This window comes from Gossypium hirsutum, chromosome A05 (assembly GCF_007990345.1).
Source record: "Gossypium hirsutum isolate 1008001.06 chromosome A05, Gossypium_hirsutum_v2.1, whole genome shotgun sequence".
Classification (NCBI taxonomy): Eukaryota; Viridiplantae; Streptophyta; class Magnoliopsida; order Malvales; family Malvaceae; genus Gossypium; species Gossypium hirsutum.
Window position 1 is genome coordinate 13294743 of NC_053428.1, and position 21494 is coordinate 13316236.

A 21494-nucleotide genomic window follows, 5' to 3' on the forward strand; every position below is an offset into this window, starting at 1 on the left:
TGTAAAATAGACATTTGTTAAATTTCCCGTGGCAAACTAATCTCTTACATAAACTTTGTGCACTACTACAAACAAACACTGCTCTTCAAATGCCACCACTTAGTCTCATGTCATTATTATAAATGAGCAGCTTTTCCTAGTCTTCTTCTCAAAATCTTGACTCCCATGTACCTGTAAAAATCAGAACACTCAGGTTAATTTAGCTCCAAAATCAATGATTGTTTACCAGCTTTAGTCTCAACGGTTACTGCTGGTTAGCATGACTAATGAAATGTGTAGACAAAGCTAACCTGCCCATCATCAAGACAGTGCCCTGAGGATTTGTTCCAGGGGATTCATTAAATGTGGAGCCATCGACAATTCGGAGTCTGTTGGTGCCAAGAACTTTGAGTTCAGGATTCACCACTTTGCCGACGTGGCACCCTCCATGGTAATGCCAAATTGTGATCACAGTGTCTTTGCAGAACTGCTCTAGGGACTTGGTGTCATTAGTATGCTTTGGTATAAGATTAATGTTAGCCTTGACACTCATGTTAAGAAGCTTCTCTACAGTTGGTTTGTCACACCTTGTGAAGTTTGTGAAATGTTTTGATTGTATAACCTTGGCAGCCATGCGGATCCCGTCAACGCATCGCTGCAGATCATGTGGGTTGTGGAAGTAGTTGAAGGTAACCGAAGGGTTGTCATCGATGTTGGTGTTGACCAAGTTGAGGTGCCCCGTGGAAATAGGCCTGGCAATCTTTTCCAAAATGAAACCTCCCTTGAATGCTTCATGTGGTAGGTCTCGCTTTCTTTTGATGAAAGCTTGGATCGCTTCGGGTGTCCTTTGCTTCGGAGGAATAGTAGAGAGCTGACCGATCTGGTTCAGTATAACAAAAGACAAACCATCAGGAATAAACCAATTCCTAATTCATTAAATTTGTGAATCAACATTGCAAGAAAGTTTACATTTATTTATCTCTTCTTAATTAATCAATGGTACTTGAGATCACCTCAGCAGACAATATTCCATGATGGCAACGAATGCTATCCTGGGACTGTCCAAATCCACTGCTGGATTCAATGTAAACCCCCATCTTGGTAATGCCTACAGTTTGAATAAGGGACTGTTCCACTGGTCGATTAGTGGGGACAAAAACCGAGTTCATCGGGTTATCAGCCATGCCTTTGCCAACAAACTCATTGCGCAGAACCATAGAAATGTTCAACTTGTCGAGTTCAGCCTTTGGTCCAATACCACTGAGCATTAGCATTTGAGGAGTTCCAATTGCACCACATGACAAAATCACTTCACTCCTCCGATTGTTTGTGAGAAATGCCTGATGCTGGTTCCCATTTTCATCCTTGAAAATCACTCCCATTGCCCTTGGTCTCCTCCCTGTACCAGACATCAATATTTTTCCATCTCATTAACAAATTAAATGATAGTAAGAAAAGGGTGTGTGTATATAGATATACCTGTTTGATCGAATAAGACTTTTTGGACGGTGGCATATACCAAGACAGTAAGCATTTTGGGGTTTGCAGAAGCAAGCAGTTCAGCTGCAGTATGGCGACGGCCAAAGCGGTCGAAAAGGGTACCTCCAACTTTAGTTCCATGGATATGATCGTAGGTGAATCCATTATAAGGTGACACCCCAGCATCCAAAAGGCTGTCCTTGAAGGCACCCTGCCATTGTGCTAGTTTAGGCTGCTGAATAATTTGCTTCTCCACCCATGGATATGACTCATTCACTAGCCTTTCATCCCAACCCACTCTCCGGATGAAACTGTAATATTCACCCAACGAACTTCAAACATCAATGCTTATCTCCGCAAATGACAAAATAGTAGGGTATGCATAAATTTTGAAGTATTTCAGCTAACCGTTTATTACGCATTTGTGGTTTATTTGGACTGTTGAATGCCCAAGTTAAAAAAGTCAAATGAGTTCCATGGTCAAATTTTTTTTAAAAAAAATAATTAAGGTCCTAATAAAAGATTGCATTCAACCGAGTTCTTAAAATATAAAAAAAATTAAAATTCTTAACTGATCATTAAGTGATGGTGTGACAATTGATATAAAAAATAATGAAATGACAATTAATATATTATTTAACATAAAAAAACTGATATACGACTTAATTGATTTTAATTATTTTATGAGCTCTGTCGATTGACTCCCTGCTTTAATTTTTTAAGTTTTGATATAAAATCTATTATAACTATCATAAAATTAAAACTATCAGAACTTATAAAAATGGTAAAATTTTAATTTTTAAAAGTTCTATTAAAATTTTTAATAATTTTTATAATTTTATATAATCTCTAATTATTTTCAAAAACTTTAATTTTTTTTAAATTTTCATAATATTCATAGAAAATATAGAAAATTATTAAAAAAATTAATACACCTTTTTATTTTCCCGTCATATATCATCATTATCAACTTCTTTCCCATCATTTTCGTTCAATCAAAGTCATTATTTATCACTTACATTAAGCCATCAAACAATTAAAATATTGTCACCCAACCACTTATTTAGCATCACATACAAGTTTGATCACCATCAAATTTTATGCTTTTTCATATTTTTATTCCTGAAATCAAAGATTCCAAACCGTCAAAATAATAAAATATACATCTCTTTTATAATCTTCATAACTTTTTAACGAAGTTTTAATATAATTTTTTAATCTTTATAATATTTTTCATATTATTTTTAATAACACTTTATAATTTTATACAATTTTTATTTTATTATATTTTTATAATTTTAAAATTTTTAAAATTTTTTTCTGTATTGTATAATATCTTAGTAATTTTCAAGTTTAAATGTTAAAAATTCTTATAAAATAATTAAAAACTAAATTAAGATGTTATAAAATAATTTAAAAATCAATTAAACAGTGACGTCAACATCTTTTCATGTTAGCCCCATATCATAATTCTTTCAAACTATCACATCATCTATTTATCACTTAAAAACTTATTAAGGGTTTTGAAAAGGAATTATATTTTAAAAACTTTTAATTTTTATTTTAAAAAGATAACTTCTATTCTTTTTATTAAAACCTTAATCGAACGCTAATTTGTTTTTATAATTATTTTGTGAGTTTTTTTTTTCTTAAAAAGAGTTTTTAGGGTGAAAATGAAAACGATTTTTAATTTTTTGAAATGACATCTCCTTACCACCAAAGCTTCGAAAAAAAGTAGATAAAATTATAATAAAAAGGAATTTGCTGATACCTGACATATTTACTTTCGTGCATGGTTGATGGTACGCTACCAAACTCCTAAGACCAAATGTGTTGGGAAAATAACGAGACTCTTCTGGTGTTATTTTTAGTATGATGGTTTAGGTTTTTTTTTTTTTTTGTTCCGTAAGTATCTAATTCTATTGTTATTATTATTTTTATATTATCCACAAATAAATATACGGTTCATCTAAATAAGGTTATGCGTATAACATGCTTATGTTTAGTTTATATATATTTAAAATATTGTATTTGTATACATATTTTTAAAATAATAATAATTCTCTAAAACTTCAAATGAAAACATTTAATTGCCTAAAAAAGGTTGATACGATCATAATTTTTTTTAAAGCGAAAACTATTTATTTTGAAGGAAGAACATGGGAGCTGGGATAACGGAACTATAATTGTTGTCCATTAATTCTTTGTTGAATTTGTGAGGACATGGTAATTTAGACTTTCTTGAAACTTATTATAGACTGTGAACTACTTTTGACAAATTTTAATATTGCAGGACCCAATTGTACATGTTATATATAATATTATTTCTTCTTCTTTTTTAATATATGTAAAAAGAAAAAAGAACTGAAGAGTATAGAAGTCGACAACATACCCTGAGTTAGCTCTGGTGTAAAAGCCAGCATTGATGCAAGTGCCACCACCTAGAACCCTAGCCCTTGCATTGATGACACCATCGGTTGAAACGAAAGGTTGGGAAGCAGAGGTGGGGGACGTGTCTGCCAAGGCGATGTGGAAGTTGCTGAGGAAGGAGACATTGACGTTTGAGAAGGGAACCCCTCCTCTCTCCAACACCAACACACTGAAGTTTTGAGACAGTGTGGCTGCTAAGGGACACCCTGCTGTGCCACCTCCCACTATTATGTAATCATATGATGCTTCGTCTGTGTTTGATGATGAGAACGATGATGATGATGCCCAAAATGAACTCGCCCGTTTGATGAATGGGTATTTGAAATCATAATAATCACTGCCACCTGCAGCACAGTTGCCAGTTTTTCCAATATATTCTCAAGTTAATTCAATCAACTATCTATGATCCAGAAATAAGGTAAAGAAAAAGGAGATGCAATGGTACATCATTAATCAATTAATCAAAAACCCAAATTTATTCAAGCGAAAACAGATCCAAATAAGATGATTTTCAGATTCTAAAAGAGAGAAGATTTTCAGATTTTAAAAGAGAGAAATACTATTGATCCTACAAGAATAAAGATAAATTCTATATAATATACCCAACACACAAGATCAGAAGAAACAAGTACATATATATACAAGAGCTGAGAGAAGCAGAAAAAGGAAAAAAGACCTTGAAGAAAAGGGAGAGTATAGAGCCAAAGAATCAAACAGATAGAAAGCTTCTTCAATGCCCCAACAAAAGCAGCCATTGAAAGGCTAAACAGCAGCAGATAATCAAAACTCAAAGCAAGAATCCTTTGCTTCCTGAAAAACAAACAGATTACTCTTTGCGGCTCTCACTGGTTGGCCTTGTTTTGTGTGTTTTATATGACACTTAAATCTCTCTCTATATATACAGCTTAGCTTCGAGCAGATCAATGATGAATATATATAAAAATTAACTCCAACATACGGTAGCTAAGCAAACTAAACAGCGCATATTATAATCAAATAAAAAAAAAGAAAACAATATATCACTGCAACGAGGGCTGGTGTAAGTCATTAATGTTGAAATGAATGCCGGGGTTTGGAGTGTAGGACTCTCCTTTTAATTTATTGGCCGTTGGGTTCAAACTCTACGTTCATTTCCATCATCCAAAACCATTACCTTTTTTTATGTATCCAGCTCATATTCTCTATCCTTTTTCTACATTCATTGATGTAATATTTATGATTTTATGGAACATTCAAGATTAATGCTTAAACCTTTGAATATTCTAATTAATTTCATGCATACATTTCTTTATAACATCAAAATCTTAAACTTTTAATTCAAGAAATAAATATGAGAGCTCAATAGTAATTACGAGATAAAATAAAAAACTCTTAGCACCTCATAAATTTATTTTTCATTTTCGGGTCAGAAATTATTGTAAGGTAGGTTGGGTTTTGTTAATTTGTTGGGTAGCTATTAGACTAGATAAGTTATTTAGTTAAATTATTATATTAAATGCCACAATTGATGGTAGTGTACTCCTTGTTATTATTATATTAGGTGTATTGAAATTATGAAATCTAGTATGGAGTGTTACTATAAATAGTAACGTGACTCATTTTAAATAAAATATCCCCTCATTCTTTTCATTTTTAAAGGTTAATTAATAGTGATAAGATTATATTAGGTTTAATAAGGATTTTTTATTATTAAATATTGACTTTGCAATTAAAAAGTGAAAACATTTCTAAAACCTAATTTCTCTTTTATCTGTGTTTTGTAGTTTGGGTGGGTGCCATTTATGATTTAACCAAGATTACACTGCCAGGTTGTCAAATTCAACTTCTTTAAATATTTTCTTTCACATGTCTCCATCCGAACATTGATAAACGATTCATTAATGAAATTTATGGGAAATAAAAACTTTTTTTTTTTATATTTCTCTAAAAAATATTATATATATTCAGAGAATTTTATACATAGTCTGTAAGGGAAGGTGAAGCAAAAAAGGACAGTGGAAAAATAATTGTAAATTTGTCGGTTTATTAATTTGTAAATGGTTTTTGTTGTAACAACTTTAATGAATGTGATAACAAAAACAAGCAAATTTTGTAGGTTAGGGCTAATTCAAAAATTTTGATTTAATCTCGTTTAAAGTATTCATTATTTTAAGTGTGATTTAGGTTTGAGTTGCGTTAATCGTGTTTTGATTTCTATATAACAACATACATTACATATATTTGCATAATTTAATTTATATAAATATTTTTTTATAAAGGAAGAATGTAAGAGTGCAAAAGGATCATACCAAAATATAAAGAGAATTTATTATTATATAACGAGTTTAATTAACAAATATGTTTATTTGGTACATGAACAGAGCTAAACGGAGAGGAAATTAAAAATCTTCGAAGTTTAACCCTAAAACATTTATATTTTCTTTGAAAATTATTACACTGTAAAACCCACACTCAATTTGTTGAGCTATTCATATATGGATTATTTATACAACTTTTATATTTGAATTCTATTCATTAAATTAATAATGAATTTTTTTTTATTTATATATAGAAAAAATATATATTAGCATTTTGCATTTCCTTCCATCATTATATAAGAGGGGATGACACTGTTTAGATCCATATTACTTAATACCCAATAAAAACTCGTCATTATCCCAAAAGCGTTGATACATGTTTTTGGAGACACCACTCTTGCGTTAAAAATCCAACATTTTTTTTTCCTTGCTGCATATATTCTTTAGTCATGCCATATCATATGTCTGAAATCTTAATTTCTATTCCAAGACAGATGGCTTTTGTTGCAGCGAAGGGAGAATAAATTATAAACTACAAGTAGCTAAAGAAATAACTATTATATTTAGAAAATAACTTATTTTAAAGGCATGAAGTTATGATTAATATACACTCATTCATAGAGAAATTATTTTATAAACTTTTACCACTACATAATTCATGGTCCCTTTTCAAAATTTTAATAATATTTTAACAATTTTTTTCATGTTATTGACATATAATTTTGATAAATTTTTTTACCATGAACCCTAAATCTAAAATCCCGAATATTGAATAAAAAACTTAAAACCCTAAACCATAACCTAGAACCCTTGCACTCTAAACTCGAATCATGAACCTCAAACTTATAATATGTAACCTTGAACTCTTGAACTTTAAACCCAAACATGTAACCTCGAATTCTGAACCAAAAACTCAAACAGAACCTTGAACCTTAAATCTCAAATCCAAACCCTAAACTTGAGGTTTGGGGTTCAAGATAAAATAATTACCAAAATTGTGTCAAAGACATGAAAAAAATTACACAAAAATTACTAATTTTTTAAAAAATTAATTACACAAAAATAAAAAATATTAACTTATGAAAAAATATTGTAAAAGAATAAAAGATGTTTATTTATAATTTAAAAAATTAATTATTTTAAGTAATTTAGTTAAAGTTAAATTAAATTGGAGAAGATATTAGATATAGATGAGTATATAATAATACTTTGATATCTTTAAAATTTAATGACGTGGTACTATTTTATTGGTACCTAAAAACTATACTTTTTAAGATGATCCTAAAATAATTTATTTCCATATATTAAATAGAAAAAAGCTCTTGATTTAGAATTTGAGATAAGTTTAATCAATTTACGAAATTATTTTTTTTGAAGAAAATTTTAAACATGGAATTAAAATCTTAATATATAAACTACTATCTACCGTAAAAATATCTATATATTATTTCATTGGGGAGAGAAGGTGGTTGAATAATGCATCCAACAAAGCAAGAAGCATGCAGAACCAAAACTTACATTGAAGTAGTTATTGACAGCTAAAATCAATTACTCTGAGCTATTTCATCCACGGCCACGACCTTTGAGCTCAGTTCTCAGCCTCTTTCTCTGGTTGCAAATTGTGTGTCCTAATACGATGCACATGAAAATACCTACCCATCCAGCTGTAAATCAACAAGAACAAGCACAAAAGAAGGATTGTTGTAGTCAGCTAGTAGTAAATATTCTTAAAATTTGCGATTTGATGATTTTTCATTTTATTTTTTATTTCTTCAACTGCCTTATTGGAAAATGGGTCAAGTTACAAACGAATGAGCATTAAGATCATGAGTTAGCAATTTAATTAAGAGGGTGGGCAGGAAGGAAAGGCCCGAGACTTCAAAAGAAACAGGTGAAACAATATTTAAGATTTCTGCGGCTGATGGAGATTGGAGCGTAGTGCCGTAAATTTTCGACGTACGTACGTAATAATAAAATCAAAAATCAAAATTAGCATTGGTAAAATGCCAAGGAAGGACACAAGAATATGTATTCATCTCATGCAAACCAAATTCACTAACCCATAATAATTCTGTTGTTGATGAACAGACATGATATAACATCACAAGCCCATGCACCCTTCACTTTTTGTGATAAATCTCCAAATTGGGTAAAAACAAGTATTAATAAGGCCTTACAACTTATCCGACATACAATAAATATAATTGATGATTAAAAAACCTATGCTGAAGAATAAAGTATAAAACAAAAAAGAAAAAACTATTTAATGGGGGGCTCAATCGCAAGAAAGCCAAGGCCCCCCTTTGTGTAACGGCACTTGCTCAAAAAACAGAATGTCTTCTCAAGATGTGTTGACTGTCACTTTCTTGGAAGAGATGTAGACTTCATGGACCATAAAATAACATACGTGACAAACACCCTACCATGAAAGCCAAGTACAAGACAGGCGTCTTCCAAGCACAAAGAATGAATTTCTGATAAGTTAAAATCAGTCTTCTTTAGGGGGACTAGAGTAATCGATATCGTTTCCTGAGGCAGTTACTCCAGATGAAGCAGTCGACGATGTACTGCTGCTGCTGCTTCCGTTTTGGAAGCTCTTGAATGCTGCTGCACCCACGTTTGTCTGAGGATTGTTAGTTGCGGGACTTTGCCCCTGCTCCGCTAACTTTGTGAGAAGGTTCATGACGGTGGGGAGAAACTTGGTAGATATGGAAAGAAGCCCAGGAAGCTGCAAGCATAGAAAGGCGTAAATTAGACCTTCAATCAAAGGGAAAATGGTAAAACATATTAATGACAGTGACAATTGGACTAATTTGAAGGACAAAAGGCAGTTTTATAGCCCTTCAGGATATATCAAAAATGCCTGACGTTACTAACAGCCACTGAACACACTTCAATAATAATTTTATTCATATAATGAGCTGCAAAATGGAGACCAATGGAATATTTAACAAATAGAAAAAGCACAAAGATCTTACTAATGGCTGTATTTGATGAAAAGCAAATCTGTTTGGTAAATAGGCTTTTGAATTTTAAGTTTGCATGCCCAGAATGTTTTTAAATGCTTTTAAATACATTATACATTGTTTCAATGTATTGTACTGTAAAGGTCATTGCTAACTAAATATATTAAAGCCTGATAACCAATAAACAGGGGATAAAAAATTTTTAGTTCAAAACTTACAACGCCATGTTGGAATTCACCGGAAATGTTGAGTTGCACCCATAGAGCCTTCACAGTAAGGTAACCCACAAAGAGGACACCCAGATATAAAGGATTTCTGCAATGAGGATATTTGTAAGTAAGCACAGGCAACAAACAAAGGATTATATCATTGAATACTGACCAAACTTAATTCAAAGCTACAAGTGCAACACGCACCTTAGGAGAGTCATAAATTCATTAAATCCCAAGACGACCAAGGCAACAATTGCCCATGGAGGTGGCATCCAGTTGTTGTTACGCCTACTGGCTTCCTGGAAGCAGAAGGCATCGGTTAACTCAGGGAAAAAAAACAATGCATTGGCAACAACATGTCTACCTAAACCACAATATTAATTCTGAATTCTGGTCAACAACACTTTTGACAATAATACCATATATGCTACAAAAGAAGCAGTACATGTGCAAATTAGAGGAACAGAACAGGACAGAATTTTAGGGCGCAAGCAGCAATAAATAATGCAACTAATTAAAGCCAGTTAATGTGAATTGCAATTTGCAATTGCAGAAGCCTTATTTTTCTAGCACTTTAGGCAACATCGGAATTTGATTTGAAGACCGACAATTCAAATCAATATTTGATGGGAAAAGGATAAAACGAAATCTTTGGAATAATTAGAAATTGAAAATTCATGCCTGAGCAGAAATGGCCTGAGTGACACTGTACTCTGTCTCAGCCCTGAATTGCCGCCACAAAGATTTGCACTGAACAGGCGTGATCAATGTCTTGGCAGGTGGAACCTACACCAAAATCAGTCATAAGAATATATCATGGATGATAAATGGAGGAAAAGACAGTGTTCGACTGATGAACTAATAGCATGAGAGAGAGGAAATGCCACACAAATTTGACATTTATGGTAACCTTCATTATCAAACAAACAACAAACTACTTTTGACTTTCAATATTAAATCCATGTGGACATAAAAATGCCAAATGCAATGTTCAAACAGTTTGTATAGTTAAGTCTCTCATAAAGAATCTCAGCAACAAGACTTCACCTGTTCCCATGTGCTTGAGGCCAGGGGATCAAATGTTGTAATGCTTTTGTCAGTCACAGCAGCATTACTTTTAGTATCCACCAAGGCAGAAGTTAGTGTATTCTCGATATTATCAACATCATCATCCAACCGGATGGCAGCCATAACGGATAGCAACTTTAAGGACTGAAAAATAAATCACAAACAAGTTTAAAAGAGAATAGAACTGTAGAATGATTTCTAAAAATCCAACAAATGGGATTACAAAAACATACTGCAGAGCGAGCTGTTTTAGTGATGGCTCGAATATCTTCCTTCCCAGTCCAAACCCGTGGCATTGAATCAGAATCATGACTAAACAATGTCGAAAACCTGTATGCAAATTTAGAGTCAACGTCAATTATGTATAATGCCTAGCAAATCAGTGACCTTAACCCAATCATTGAAATATGTCATTACCTATCCTTCATACGAATCAATACCCTGCCAGCTTCTTCTCTTGCTTTTGCTTCAACCACACCTCTAGCATAATCCTGTAGATTTGTTAGCATCTTCTCCTTATCTTTTGCATCCATTTCAAAGCCAGAAAGGGCACTGGAGAGTCCAGAAACAGCTGATACTGTTTCACGCTGGAGAAGTTTCTTGATTGAGGGCCAGGTCTCATTATTAGCTCCATCTAAAAGTGCTTCAACAGGTCCTGCTAATGCCTCATTCAGCTTTGCCTGCAAATGCACCATAATTATCAGTAAGACCCCAAGTGATTAATAAACTAATCATAAACATTTGCTCTGGATGTCACAATGACAAATTCTTCAAAGGTATGAAAGTTCTCGCCGATATACAGCACGGAAAACAATAAAAAAAAAGACAAGCATAATCACATCAATGCCAACATTGATATGAGGTAATTCGTTGTTTACTGTACATCGTATATTAGAATAAAAAGAAAGCACTAAATATCCCAAATTCATGATCTTCAAAAGAATTGAACTAGAAAAATCCAGAACTTTTTTAATCAGACCTAGATTCCATATTTTAAAGTTTAATAACCTAACTGTTTAATATGACATCTTTGTTAATTAGGCTTCAATTATTTTTAAAGTAATCACATTGCATGTAATAAGGTGAAATTTTCAGCAACTAGCAACACAGTAAAGCTTGTTTGGGTTACACTATACCCAACTAAAAACTAGCAAAACCAGCATCACAACATTGCAGTGTCATGTCCCGCGAGTGAGCAATGTGCTTCGATGAGTCTGGAATGAGTTGAGCACGAGAAAATCGAGCCACGAGATTCCCGGAGTGCCCCGAAAGACTCTAGAAATCCGAAGGGACTGAATCCGCGTAGAATATTCCAGAAGTTATAGAACTATCCACCCATGTATATTGTTTGGGGGCTTGCCTATGTAAGTAGACACTCCCCTCCCTCATTTGTAGATTCACGTTAGCTCGAGTTGAGCACAAGAAAATCGAACCACGAGATTAGGAATGGACAACTCGAGGTTCGATCTCGAAAACCGAACCAGATCGGAATAGGGCTATATACATTCTCATTATGATAAGGGGTCATTCGAGCGTATAGATACTATGTTTATATATGGATGCCTACGTTGTTATATTCCATTTAGGATTAGGAATGGACGTAATCGGGCCTTCTCTTTACATATCTCTCGTTATTTGGGATCCTATGACAATAACTTGCAATAAATAAATGGCTAGAAGAGACAGAAAGATAAGTTGTTATACCTCATATGATGAAGTCAGCTCTAAAAGTTTAGCAGCACGGACTGAAGCAACATGTGTATCAATATCACGGCGTAGCTTATCCCTGACTTTAGAGCAATCCCAATTTGCCAGCTCAACATTAGCATCTACAAAAACAATTAAAAAAATCCACATGTATCCAGTCCAACATTAGCATCTGCAAAAACAATTAAAAATATCCACATCTATCCAGTCCACCTTGTTGAGCAAAAAGCAAGGCCATTGACAAACAACTATAGCATCAAACTCACTAAATGCAAATCAATATAACGTTGCTTAATTCAAAATTTCAATTCACAGTAATGGTTTAAAAACTCAATTTTGCCTACATGAATCACTTATTACCAACAAACTGTTTTTAAAATACATTTCCCATTTCATAGCTCTTGATTACTATTCCATAACTTTTATTCCCACGCCAGCTTATAGCTAAGAGAATGGTTAATTGGTTAATGAAATTCAACCATACCTGTGCATCTTTCATCAAACAAAGCCATATAAGATTCAGTGCAGTTGTGAGCAGCCAAAGAAAACCCCTCCCCTCCATTCAAAGCTTCCTCAAATGCTTCCTTAAATTTTTCAAGAGTTCCAGACCTTAAATGTCCTAACATGGATAGGTAGGCCGGTTGGACAAGCTACATCAGAAGACGAAAAGCAAATGAGTTGAGAAAATTAAAATAACAAGAAAAAACTGGATATGGATACAGTATAGAGCTATTACTTGTAACAGTTTTTCTTCAAGTTGCTTTCGCTTTGCAGATCGGACACCTTCATCAAAATATGTGGCTTCTGCATCATACCTAAAATTAGAACAAAGAACTTGCTGTAACTGATATGATAGTAAATAGAAAATAAATACAGGAAAAACAATAACCTTAAATTTGATCATTAAATTGACTCTTATTTGGCCATGCCTCAAGAAAATTTCCATCCATCCATTCATTTAAGCAAAATATACAATTACCACCATCTTGGAAACATGGACGGGCAGTACGGATACAACATGAGTAGGACACAGTGACAAAATAATTTCTAAAATAGAAGGTATGGCTAGACACCACAATAAAAAAGATATATTTTTATTCAAATAATGTATAATAAAAAAATGAAATTTGAACTTCTTAATCAAAGACTTGAATGTAATTAGCTTTTTAATATCTTAAACTTGGTTTTGAGTATAGAAACTTTGAGCATCAAAAAAACCCTTAATATTCAAATAGCTCAAATTCAAAAGGTTAAAAATCCCGTGTCAAAGGTGTCTGTGTTGAACATGTATCAAGTACCAATATGCGAGGGCATATTGCATGTATATGCTTCATAGATCACCTTCATGACGCACAAGCCAACAGGTTGCCAATTAGTAATCACAACATTCCTATTGGTCTGGTAGAATCATAATTCTGCACTGTCACTTTGACCGGATGAATCACTTATATAATTTCTTCAATGCTCAAATGGTCATTGCCTAAATGAACTCAGCTACGTAGGTAGGAACTCATTTGTAACTTAAATACTACAAAACTTATATCTAATCTCATTAAAGTAGTCCTACTCTGATAGAGAAGTGCAGAGAATGGAATTCAGCTTCTTCCCAAAGCCAGCAACTGGACCAGACTGCACAGCTTCTTCTAAAAGACACCAGTTCTGTCAAATGAGGTAATAGGATGGTTTGAGTGTCAAGAAAAATAGCCAGCTGCACAGAAAAATTGTGCATGTGCGTGTGTGCATCACATGTTTATGAATATAAAGAATAATCCATTTACCTCGTTTGCAGTGAAACCAGTGAACTTCTCATTGGCAATTTCTTCACAGCGTACCGTAGCCACCATGACCTACAGGCAACAAAAAATCAACAAGATTTACAAAATTCATTCAAGTTATAGCTAAAATTAAGTCTGAAAGATTACCTTATGGGCTGGAAGGTCAAGGTCTTTATTCTCCTTAATGACTTTCCAGATCTGTTGTGCACTAAAAGAGAACCCTGAAGCAGGTACAACTCCCCTCCGATCTCCAGCAAGGCCCCCCGGTGCAATAGAGTGGTTGAACCGTTGTCTCAAATTAGCAACCTTCAATGATAATAGAATCAGACAAACTGCCCATTTGTATGCCAAGTAATCAAATATTTCAGCACCAATATCCAATATTCAGGCAAAACTATACAGTAGTAAAGGTATTTTATTTTGGCCATCTCCAGAAAAGATAAATTACACGGTATAACCAGAACAAGTGAGGAAAAAAGAATTGCAAAAACATCAATGAGAAAAAAGGGAGTCATCAAACAATCAATAGGGTGATGTCACAAATCTAAATGTAGATAGTCAACTTCTCTCTTTCGATTAAAAGAAACTTCTAAATACTGTGAAAGCGTGTTTACATGCTATGCATACAAAATATCCTTATGCAACATGGTACCTGCTCTTTAAATTGCTCCTCCTTTTCTTCATAACTAGAAAGTGCAACAACCTCAACCTGGTCATTATCAGCAATAACATTAAATTGTCAGAAGAAATGTTCATTAGAAAAAGGTATAAAGAGATGTTAAACATTTAAATTTATGTTGCATTAACTCATAACCGAAAATCATACATTGAAAAATTCACTTAATGGAGTTTCCTTATGCGCTTGTGGCTTTGGAGCAGAGTCCCATATCTGCAGTTAATGATAAACAGGTCAGAAGAAAACATTACATAAGTTAATCAAAAGAAGCACAATATATCTGTACCTTCTGAATATCTTCTCTCAGAACAGGTTCTAAATTTTCCAATGGTGTCTGTGAACAAGAAATAGCTAAGTAGTCATAGACTCAATTGAAAGTAGAAAATTCTATGTATAAAGCTGAGATGCTTGGAACTTTTTAATGAAAAAGGTGAACAAAAACTAGCTGTCCAAGCACAAAATGCTCACCCTTGTTTTATCACGGATAACAAACATCAAAGTTGTTTTGCGGGGACTAAACAATCGCATCATCACCTGCAGCCAAACTCAACCAAATAAAGAAAAAGACCACTTGAAATTCAGGGCATTGCTTAGAAAGGGCAGAGAAAGTGAAACCTGGAATACGGTCTTTAAAAGAGGCTTGTTTGCAGCTTGCTCACGACCAATATCATGACACCACCTAAATGAAAGTTGCTCAATAATATTATTTGCATGCAGTACTGACAGCAATTAACTTAAAATGAAAATTCAAAACTATATCAAGCACCATGTAGGTGCCAATGCTTACATGTTTATGAGTACTATATCTGAAACCGCCAGTGCAAAAAGTGCACTTTGTTTCTCAAATGCTGTGTCATCCTGGAATAATGCAAGAAAATAATTAATAAGATAACATGGAAAGAAACTCTAATCCTCTCTATTTTTCACAAAACAAGGAAGATAGATAGGAACAGACAAAAAACAAACAGATTATCAACTTCATATTCAACTTTTAATAATCACAAACCACTATTGATTTGTTCAGCTTGGTACATCACTCTAAGCTTTACGTGTTATTGGAGCACCAAGACCTCCGTCTAAAATCACCAAGTCTTCTTTTAACTAAAAAATCCAGTGCAAATCACCAACTTTTGTACCTTCATCATGATCGATTTGATTTCTCCAATCTCAAGTAAAGTCTACTAATCAATGTTGCTGAAAATAATTCTAGGGAACAAATATAACCTATGGTAGAAGCTTTGTTCAAACAAGTAAAAAGAGAATGGAACAGTCAGAATTAAAACCTTGACATTAGAAAAAGAAAAACTGATGACTGACCTTTAATTTCATTTTACTATCAGGTAAAACAAAAATTCATTCAATATTAGAACTACTGCCTACAACTAACAATTAATTAGCAACACCAAGCCAATCAAACTTGTTAGAATTTTTTAGATGTAGTTGATAAATTTCCAACAAAGCAGGCACTACCCACTTGATTAATAAATCAAAATGCATTGCCATAAATACTCTTTTTTATTGTCCTTTGCGTTGGGGGCAAGGAAGGAGAATTTTCCTGAATCCTATGTTTAGCAAAAACAGGCAAAAGATCTTTAAGCTGACAAGCAAAAGGAAGGCAAACAACAGAGCAAGCAAAAGTAGTTCTTGGTATATCAAACAATGTAGTTTCAATTTTTTGACAAAACATGTTAATTAGAGAATGCAAGCTGGCAACAGCACCTCCCCACGCTCTCTTCCATCAGTGCCCTCCAAATCCATTACTATAGTGCAAGGCTCTATACCAGCACATTTTGCCATCCAAATACCTTTGGTGGTTTGAGATCTGATAAGAAGCTCATTTCATTAATTGTTTGAACCAATTGAAACAAATGCAATTTGCTATTACATAAACAAAAGTTACCTTCCCTTAAATGCATCCATCTCCCTGAAATTGGTGTAAAACAAATTGTTTAACAGTGTGCTTTTACCTGTCAAGATCAAGGAAAGTGAAGAGAAACTTTTAATGGCATAAGCAGAACTTATTTAACAACCATAGAATGATAAAACAGCTAAACAAATGAAATCAATTATGGAATGCGTTACATTCAAAATAACAATAAACAAAATATGGATATAACACTAGCTACAAAAGTAATGTAACAATATCATGTGGTAACAAGTTCACATGAAAGTGAGATATGAAAGATATGCCAAAATGAAATCATTTATGGCATGAGTTACATTCAAAATAACAATAACAAAAGATGGATATAACACTAACTACAAAAGTAACTTAACAATATCATGTAGTAACAAGTTCACATGAAAGTGCAATATGAAAGACATGCCATTTTCTGAAAACTGACATGACCAGGCTTCAAGCTTATCATACTCTCATTTGTATCCCACATATTTCTAGTACAATATCATTAAACATAATGCAAAGTAAATAAAGAAAGCAGCTTACCATGAACTGGGAATAGACACCTAAGCAACAGGGAAAGGAAAGTACAAAGCAGAAAGTCACAAAGATAACAAGGCATACCACTGCTTTGCGGTCCCATGATGGAAACCACGGCATATGACAGACCGCATTCATGAAGTTTCACTTCCTTGATAAAACTTTCGATTCCAGTATCATTGAATGAACCATCTCCATCAATAAGTTGAACTGAACAACATTCATCGCTTGTCGCTGAGAAATCAAATGTTCATAGCATGTCAAGGTAAAGCGAGAAAGCATCCATAATGCACAGACCTAAACCGCCCTATTCATTTTTCCTTATTAATTTAAAATTAAATTCTCTATATCAATTAATCAAGGAAAGGACATTTTAAGTATACCTCAACTGAAACAAAATCTATTTATCTTTTGATAGAGAATTTTGACGTACTAAATAGCTTTAAAAGCTGGTAATTCAAATTCCTGTTCTTTGTTTTTTATTTCCTTAGCTTCCTCAACAACCAAACATGCCATAAACATGAAATTCATCCCCGGTCCCGATCCAAACATCACAACGAATTGCAGATTTACACTACTAAAAGAAACTTTAGAAATCTAAAAAACAGTATTCAAACCCAAATTTCCACCAAAAGAAAAAAAAACCCGCATCGCACCCTAAATAATAATAAGAAAATGAAGAAAAAAAACCAACAAAATTATTAAGGCGGCGCTGCTTGCTCAGCCGCTTTCTTTTGCCGTTACTTTACAGAATTTAAACAAATAAACCGCAAAACTAATTGAGTAATGAAAGGAAGAAACGGATCACTGAATAAGCTATAAATAGTGAGAAACAAAAATGCAAAAAGAGAAGAAAAAAAATAGATTAGGATGAAACGATTCGAGGGTTTACCCATTGAATCTTATTTGAAATTGAAAGCTCGGAAGATGATGAGATCGATTCCGATGAAAGACAGATAAGAGAAATAGAAAAACAAAGATAGGTTTGATCGATCTGAATGGGGGCACTTTGAAGCTCTTCTTCTCCCTCTTTAGTTTTTATAGCATCGTATTTTCTTTTTAACTAGCACGCATATTTTAACTTTTGTCTTCGTCAACTTTAATGAATAAGTTTAGAAAGATGGTCTTCTCTTTCTATTTATTTTTCCCAATAAATCAAATATAAATTAGTACTGTTTGATTTTACTTTGAATGAAAAAGGTCTTTCATTTTTACTTAAAATCATTTTTGTCGGAGTTAAATTTCTAGCACCTTTATACTTCTGCTCCCCCTTCTATTTTTGGCTTTAAACATCTATTTAAGATTAATAGCTATAATTGTACTAAATATTGTAAGTCCTTACTTAGCAAAATATTTGATAATTGTCTTTTTTGAAATTTTGAGTTGAAGTTGAATGTCAGTGTTCCAAGTTATAATGTATAATTAGATTATGTCATGCCTCTATTTAATATATTTATAAAATTTTTATATAAAGTGGTTATAATTAAACAATCATCAATCTATTTTGGAAAAAAAAAATTCTTTCACATAAAACGTCTAGTAAAAGATAAAAACTCAGTTATGTTAATATTTATTACTCATGATTTCAAACTGATTTATGACACTAATTTTTTCAAATACTTAATTAATTAATAGTATAAATAATTTTATGAATTATATAATGACACATGATAAATATAGATTGATAACTAATGCATGATTTATGCAGAGTTAAAACCAATTACCAACTGTGCCCACACATTTATGGTGAAAAAAAAAAGGTAAAGAAAAGGCAGGGCAACAAATTACGATTTTAACTCGCATGCATGAGTCCCCAAATAATTTCCGTACACCTACAGTCAAAGGCGAATACTCGTATGGCATCACCGGATTGGCTATCCAAGACTCGGTTAAGCAGTTAACAGATCAGAGATTTTCTGTTTGTGCGAAATTGCAGTTGGTAGTGGATTATGGTAGTGGACCCGTTTATTCCACGATCACCGACTTTAGCGGGACCCGTTGGCCGCCCATCTCCTTTTTCAAAAGTTTGGACTGCGTGATCGACTGATCGCAGCTTGTTTTAACGGCAGGTGCTCTACATGCTCTAATAACCAGCGTGGATTTTGGTATGACTGAGTCATTGACCGGGTGCGTGGAACCCACACGTGAATTCACAGATTTAAAACCAACATTCCCCTATAATTCAACTCAACACTGCGGTTCGGAGTTAAAAAAATAAAAATGTGTGATAAGTATATGTTTTTTTCGGAAACTTAGAATTTAATTTTTAATATTTAATATTTTTATTTTTCAAATTTTAAAATTGATTTAAATTTAAATTTTATTAAATTTATCGGTGTGATATTTTTAAATTAAAATTATTTAATAATTATGTAATTAAAATAAAATTATAATTAACTTAAAATTAATAATAATAATAATAACATTAATAATTAAACCTAAATTTTAAAATTTTAAAATTACAAGATTAATTTTTTTTAAATAAATGTACATATTTTAACTAAAAATTTTCGTTAGCAAATATTGAAATATTTAGATGGACAGATATTTATTCTCAAGTTTTATATTATGCATGTGAAAATTTAGTTTAGAATATGTATTTTTTTAAAAATTTTCGTTATATTTTGTCTTTGTTGAATTTTATTTTATAGTTACTTAGAATTTATATCTGTAATTATATAATTAAACATAGTTGATTATAAATTCATTTTAAAATTTTAAATTTATTTATTAACTGACTTAAATTAAAAGACCATTATTAACATTTAAATTTACTAATTTTAAATATCACTTGATTTTATAAATTTATAATTTAAAATATTTTTACTAATTAAATGAGGATAAATTTAAAATTCAAATGAATATCTATATTTAAAATTTTTATCGGAAAAAGTGAAATGAATTCCCAAATTTTAATATAACAAATAACAATTAAAAAGCAAATCCACAGTATTTAAATAAACAGAATACAAATTAAATAAATATTAAAGGTTGTGCGTGGCTGGGCTTGGGCGGCCAGTCATGCGCCCAACCCTAACTTCCGGGATAAATATATTATATAATTTTAATTATTGGCCGCAATTTTTTTTTCTTCGGCCAAATTTGGCGGCATTTAGTTTAATGATTCTTTTATTATTATTATTTATGAGTTGAAACAAAGATTAAAAGCTCTAAAATATAAAGAGTTCAAAATTAGCTCAATTTTGTATGTTGTTTCATTTTCCTTTTACAAAATTAAAACATTCTAGATTTAATCAACTCTAATAAAATTAAACTGATGAGTAATTGATTTAAATAGAACATTTAATAGATTTGTAGTTTTTTTTTAATTTTCAATATCAACCAATCCAACTGATGTATAGTTAAATAATAACTATATTACATTTTTCATGTTAATTATATTATTTGGTTGCATAAGTCAAGAAAATACAAACTGGCATTTAAATTCCATCAAATTATTTATTTATTAAGAGTCTAAAATTGAATTCTAAAAAATATTTGAAAAATCATTGCATGTTTAGTATTTGGAATTACTTTATATTATTTTGATTTTGAATTGACACTTCACCCGAGTTTTTATATATATATATTGGTTTATATATTAAAAGATGAAAATCATGTTGTTTTTAATATTCGTATACAAAATTTAAGAGATGAAAGATCAAGTATTATATGCATATAAATTGGGTAAAAGTATGATAAAATTTGTTGTGCTTTATTTTGGAATATATTTTAATTTATTTATTGAATAAATGAGTAAATTAATCCATATATGTTAGATGTGTGAATAAAATAGTCATTTTATTAAAATTTGATATTTATATATAAGGTATAATAACAAAATTATCCCTTAATCTTTACACATTTATTCAATTTGACCCCTACATTTTGTGGGATGTGCATCGCATTTATCAGACGTTTTGCAAGCACTTATCGAAGATAAACGCGTGATGTCACGACGAGGAGATACATGACGTTAGTTGTTCACTCATGCCGGATCTTGCCAGATGAGGCAGGATGAGTCATCAATTAGAGACTCAAGTTACAGTAGTTTTATCGGCTTGTTAAGGGGTCTCATTCCCGTATTCTTTCACCAATGGATTTTGTCTCAAATTCTCATTTTCTTGCCAACCATGATACTATTGGTCGAAATATTGGGGTTTCATTTTTTGTTTCTTTTGTTGTTTTTGTTAGTTTCTTTCAAGAGAGGGGCATAACTAGGGGGCTGGCAGGGACCTCGGTCCCTCTTAAAATAAAAAAATTTCATTTAGGTCATTTAAAATTTTTTATAATAAAAATAAAATTACATTTTATACTCCTTAAAATAATAAAAATTTAATTTAATTATTTAAAAATTATAAAATATAAATAATTAAAATAATAAAATTACTATAATAAAAATTACAATAACGGTGCTACCACAGTCGCATGAGTTGTCATTCGAATTTGGTTTCATTGCACTAGC

The 21494-nt window shown here is 32.1% G+C and overlaps 2 protein-coding genes across 4 annotated transcripts; both read right to left on the reverse strand.

The window, feature by feature from the left end:
* On the reverse strand, window positions 1-4951 carry LOC107958394 (protein HOTHEAD). Its single transcript, XM_016894156.2, has 6 exons — window positions 4565-4951; window positions 3851-4232; window positions 1459-1769; window positions 993-1378; window positions 291-859; window positions 1-171 (listed from the first exon to the last, which is right to left on the reverse strand). The coding sequence occupies exons 1-6, from the start codon at window positions 4641-4643 to the stop codon at window positions 117-119; spliced, it is 1782 nt and encodes a 593-aa protein (XP_016749645.2). The 5' UTR covers window positions 4644-4951; the 3' UTR covers window positions 1-116.
* A 3261-nt stretch (window positions 4952-8212) lies between these two features.
* LOC121229367 (protein ROOT HAIR DEFECTIVE 3) lies at window positions 8213-18139 on the reverse strand. 3 transcript variants are annotated; one of them, XM_041113508.1, is made up of 23 exons: window positions 17922-18139; window positions 17114-17263; window positions 16490-16556; window positions 16309-16411; window positions 15377-15447; window positions 15205-15268; window positions 15058-15123; window positions 14876-14923; window positions 14740-14802; window positions 14566-14622; window positions 14061-14219; window positions 13917-13985; window positions 13706-13797; window positions 12875-12953; window positions 12623-12788; window positions 12136-12260; window positions 10849-11111; window positions 10665-10761; window positions 10411-10575; window positions 10045-10149; window positions 9568-9662; window positions 9370-9466; window positions 8213-8913 (listed from the first exon to the last, which is right to left on the reverse strand). In XM_041113508.1, exons 1-23 carry the CDS (start codon window positions 17923-17925, stop codon window positions 8674-8676), a joined length of 2445 nt encoding a protein of 814 aa, XP_040969442.1. In that variant the 5' UTR covers window positions 17926-18139; the 3' UTR covers window positions 8213-8673. The 3 variants fall into 3 exon arrangements, with proteins under 3 accessions (XP_040969442.1, XP_040969443.1, XP_040969444.1); XM_041113509.1 differs by lacking the exons at window positions 16309-16411; window positions 17114-17263; window positions 17922-18139 and having other exon boundaries at window positions 16490-16537; XM_041113510.1 differs by lacking the exons at window positions 16309-16411; window positions 16490-16556; window positions 17114-17263; window positions 17922-18139 and adding an exon at window positions 15596-16288.
* Between the last annotated feature and the right edge of the window lie 3355 nt (window positions 18140-21494).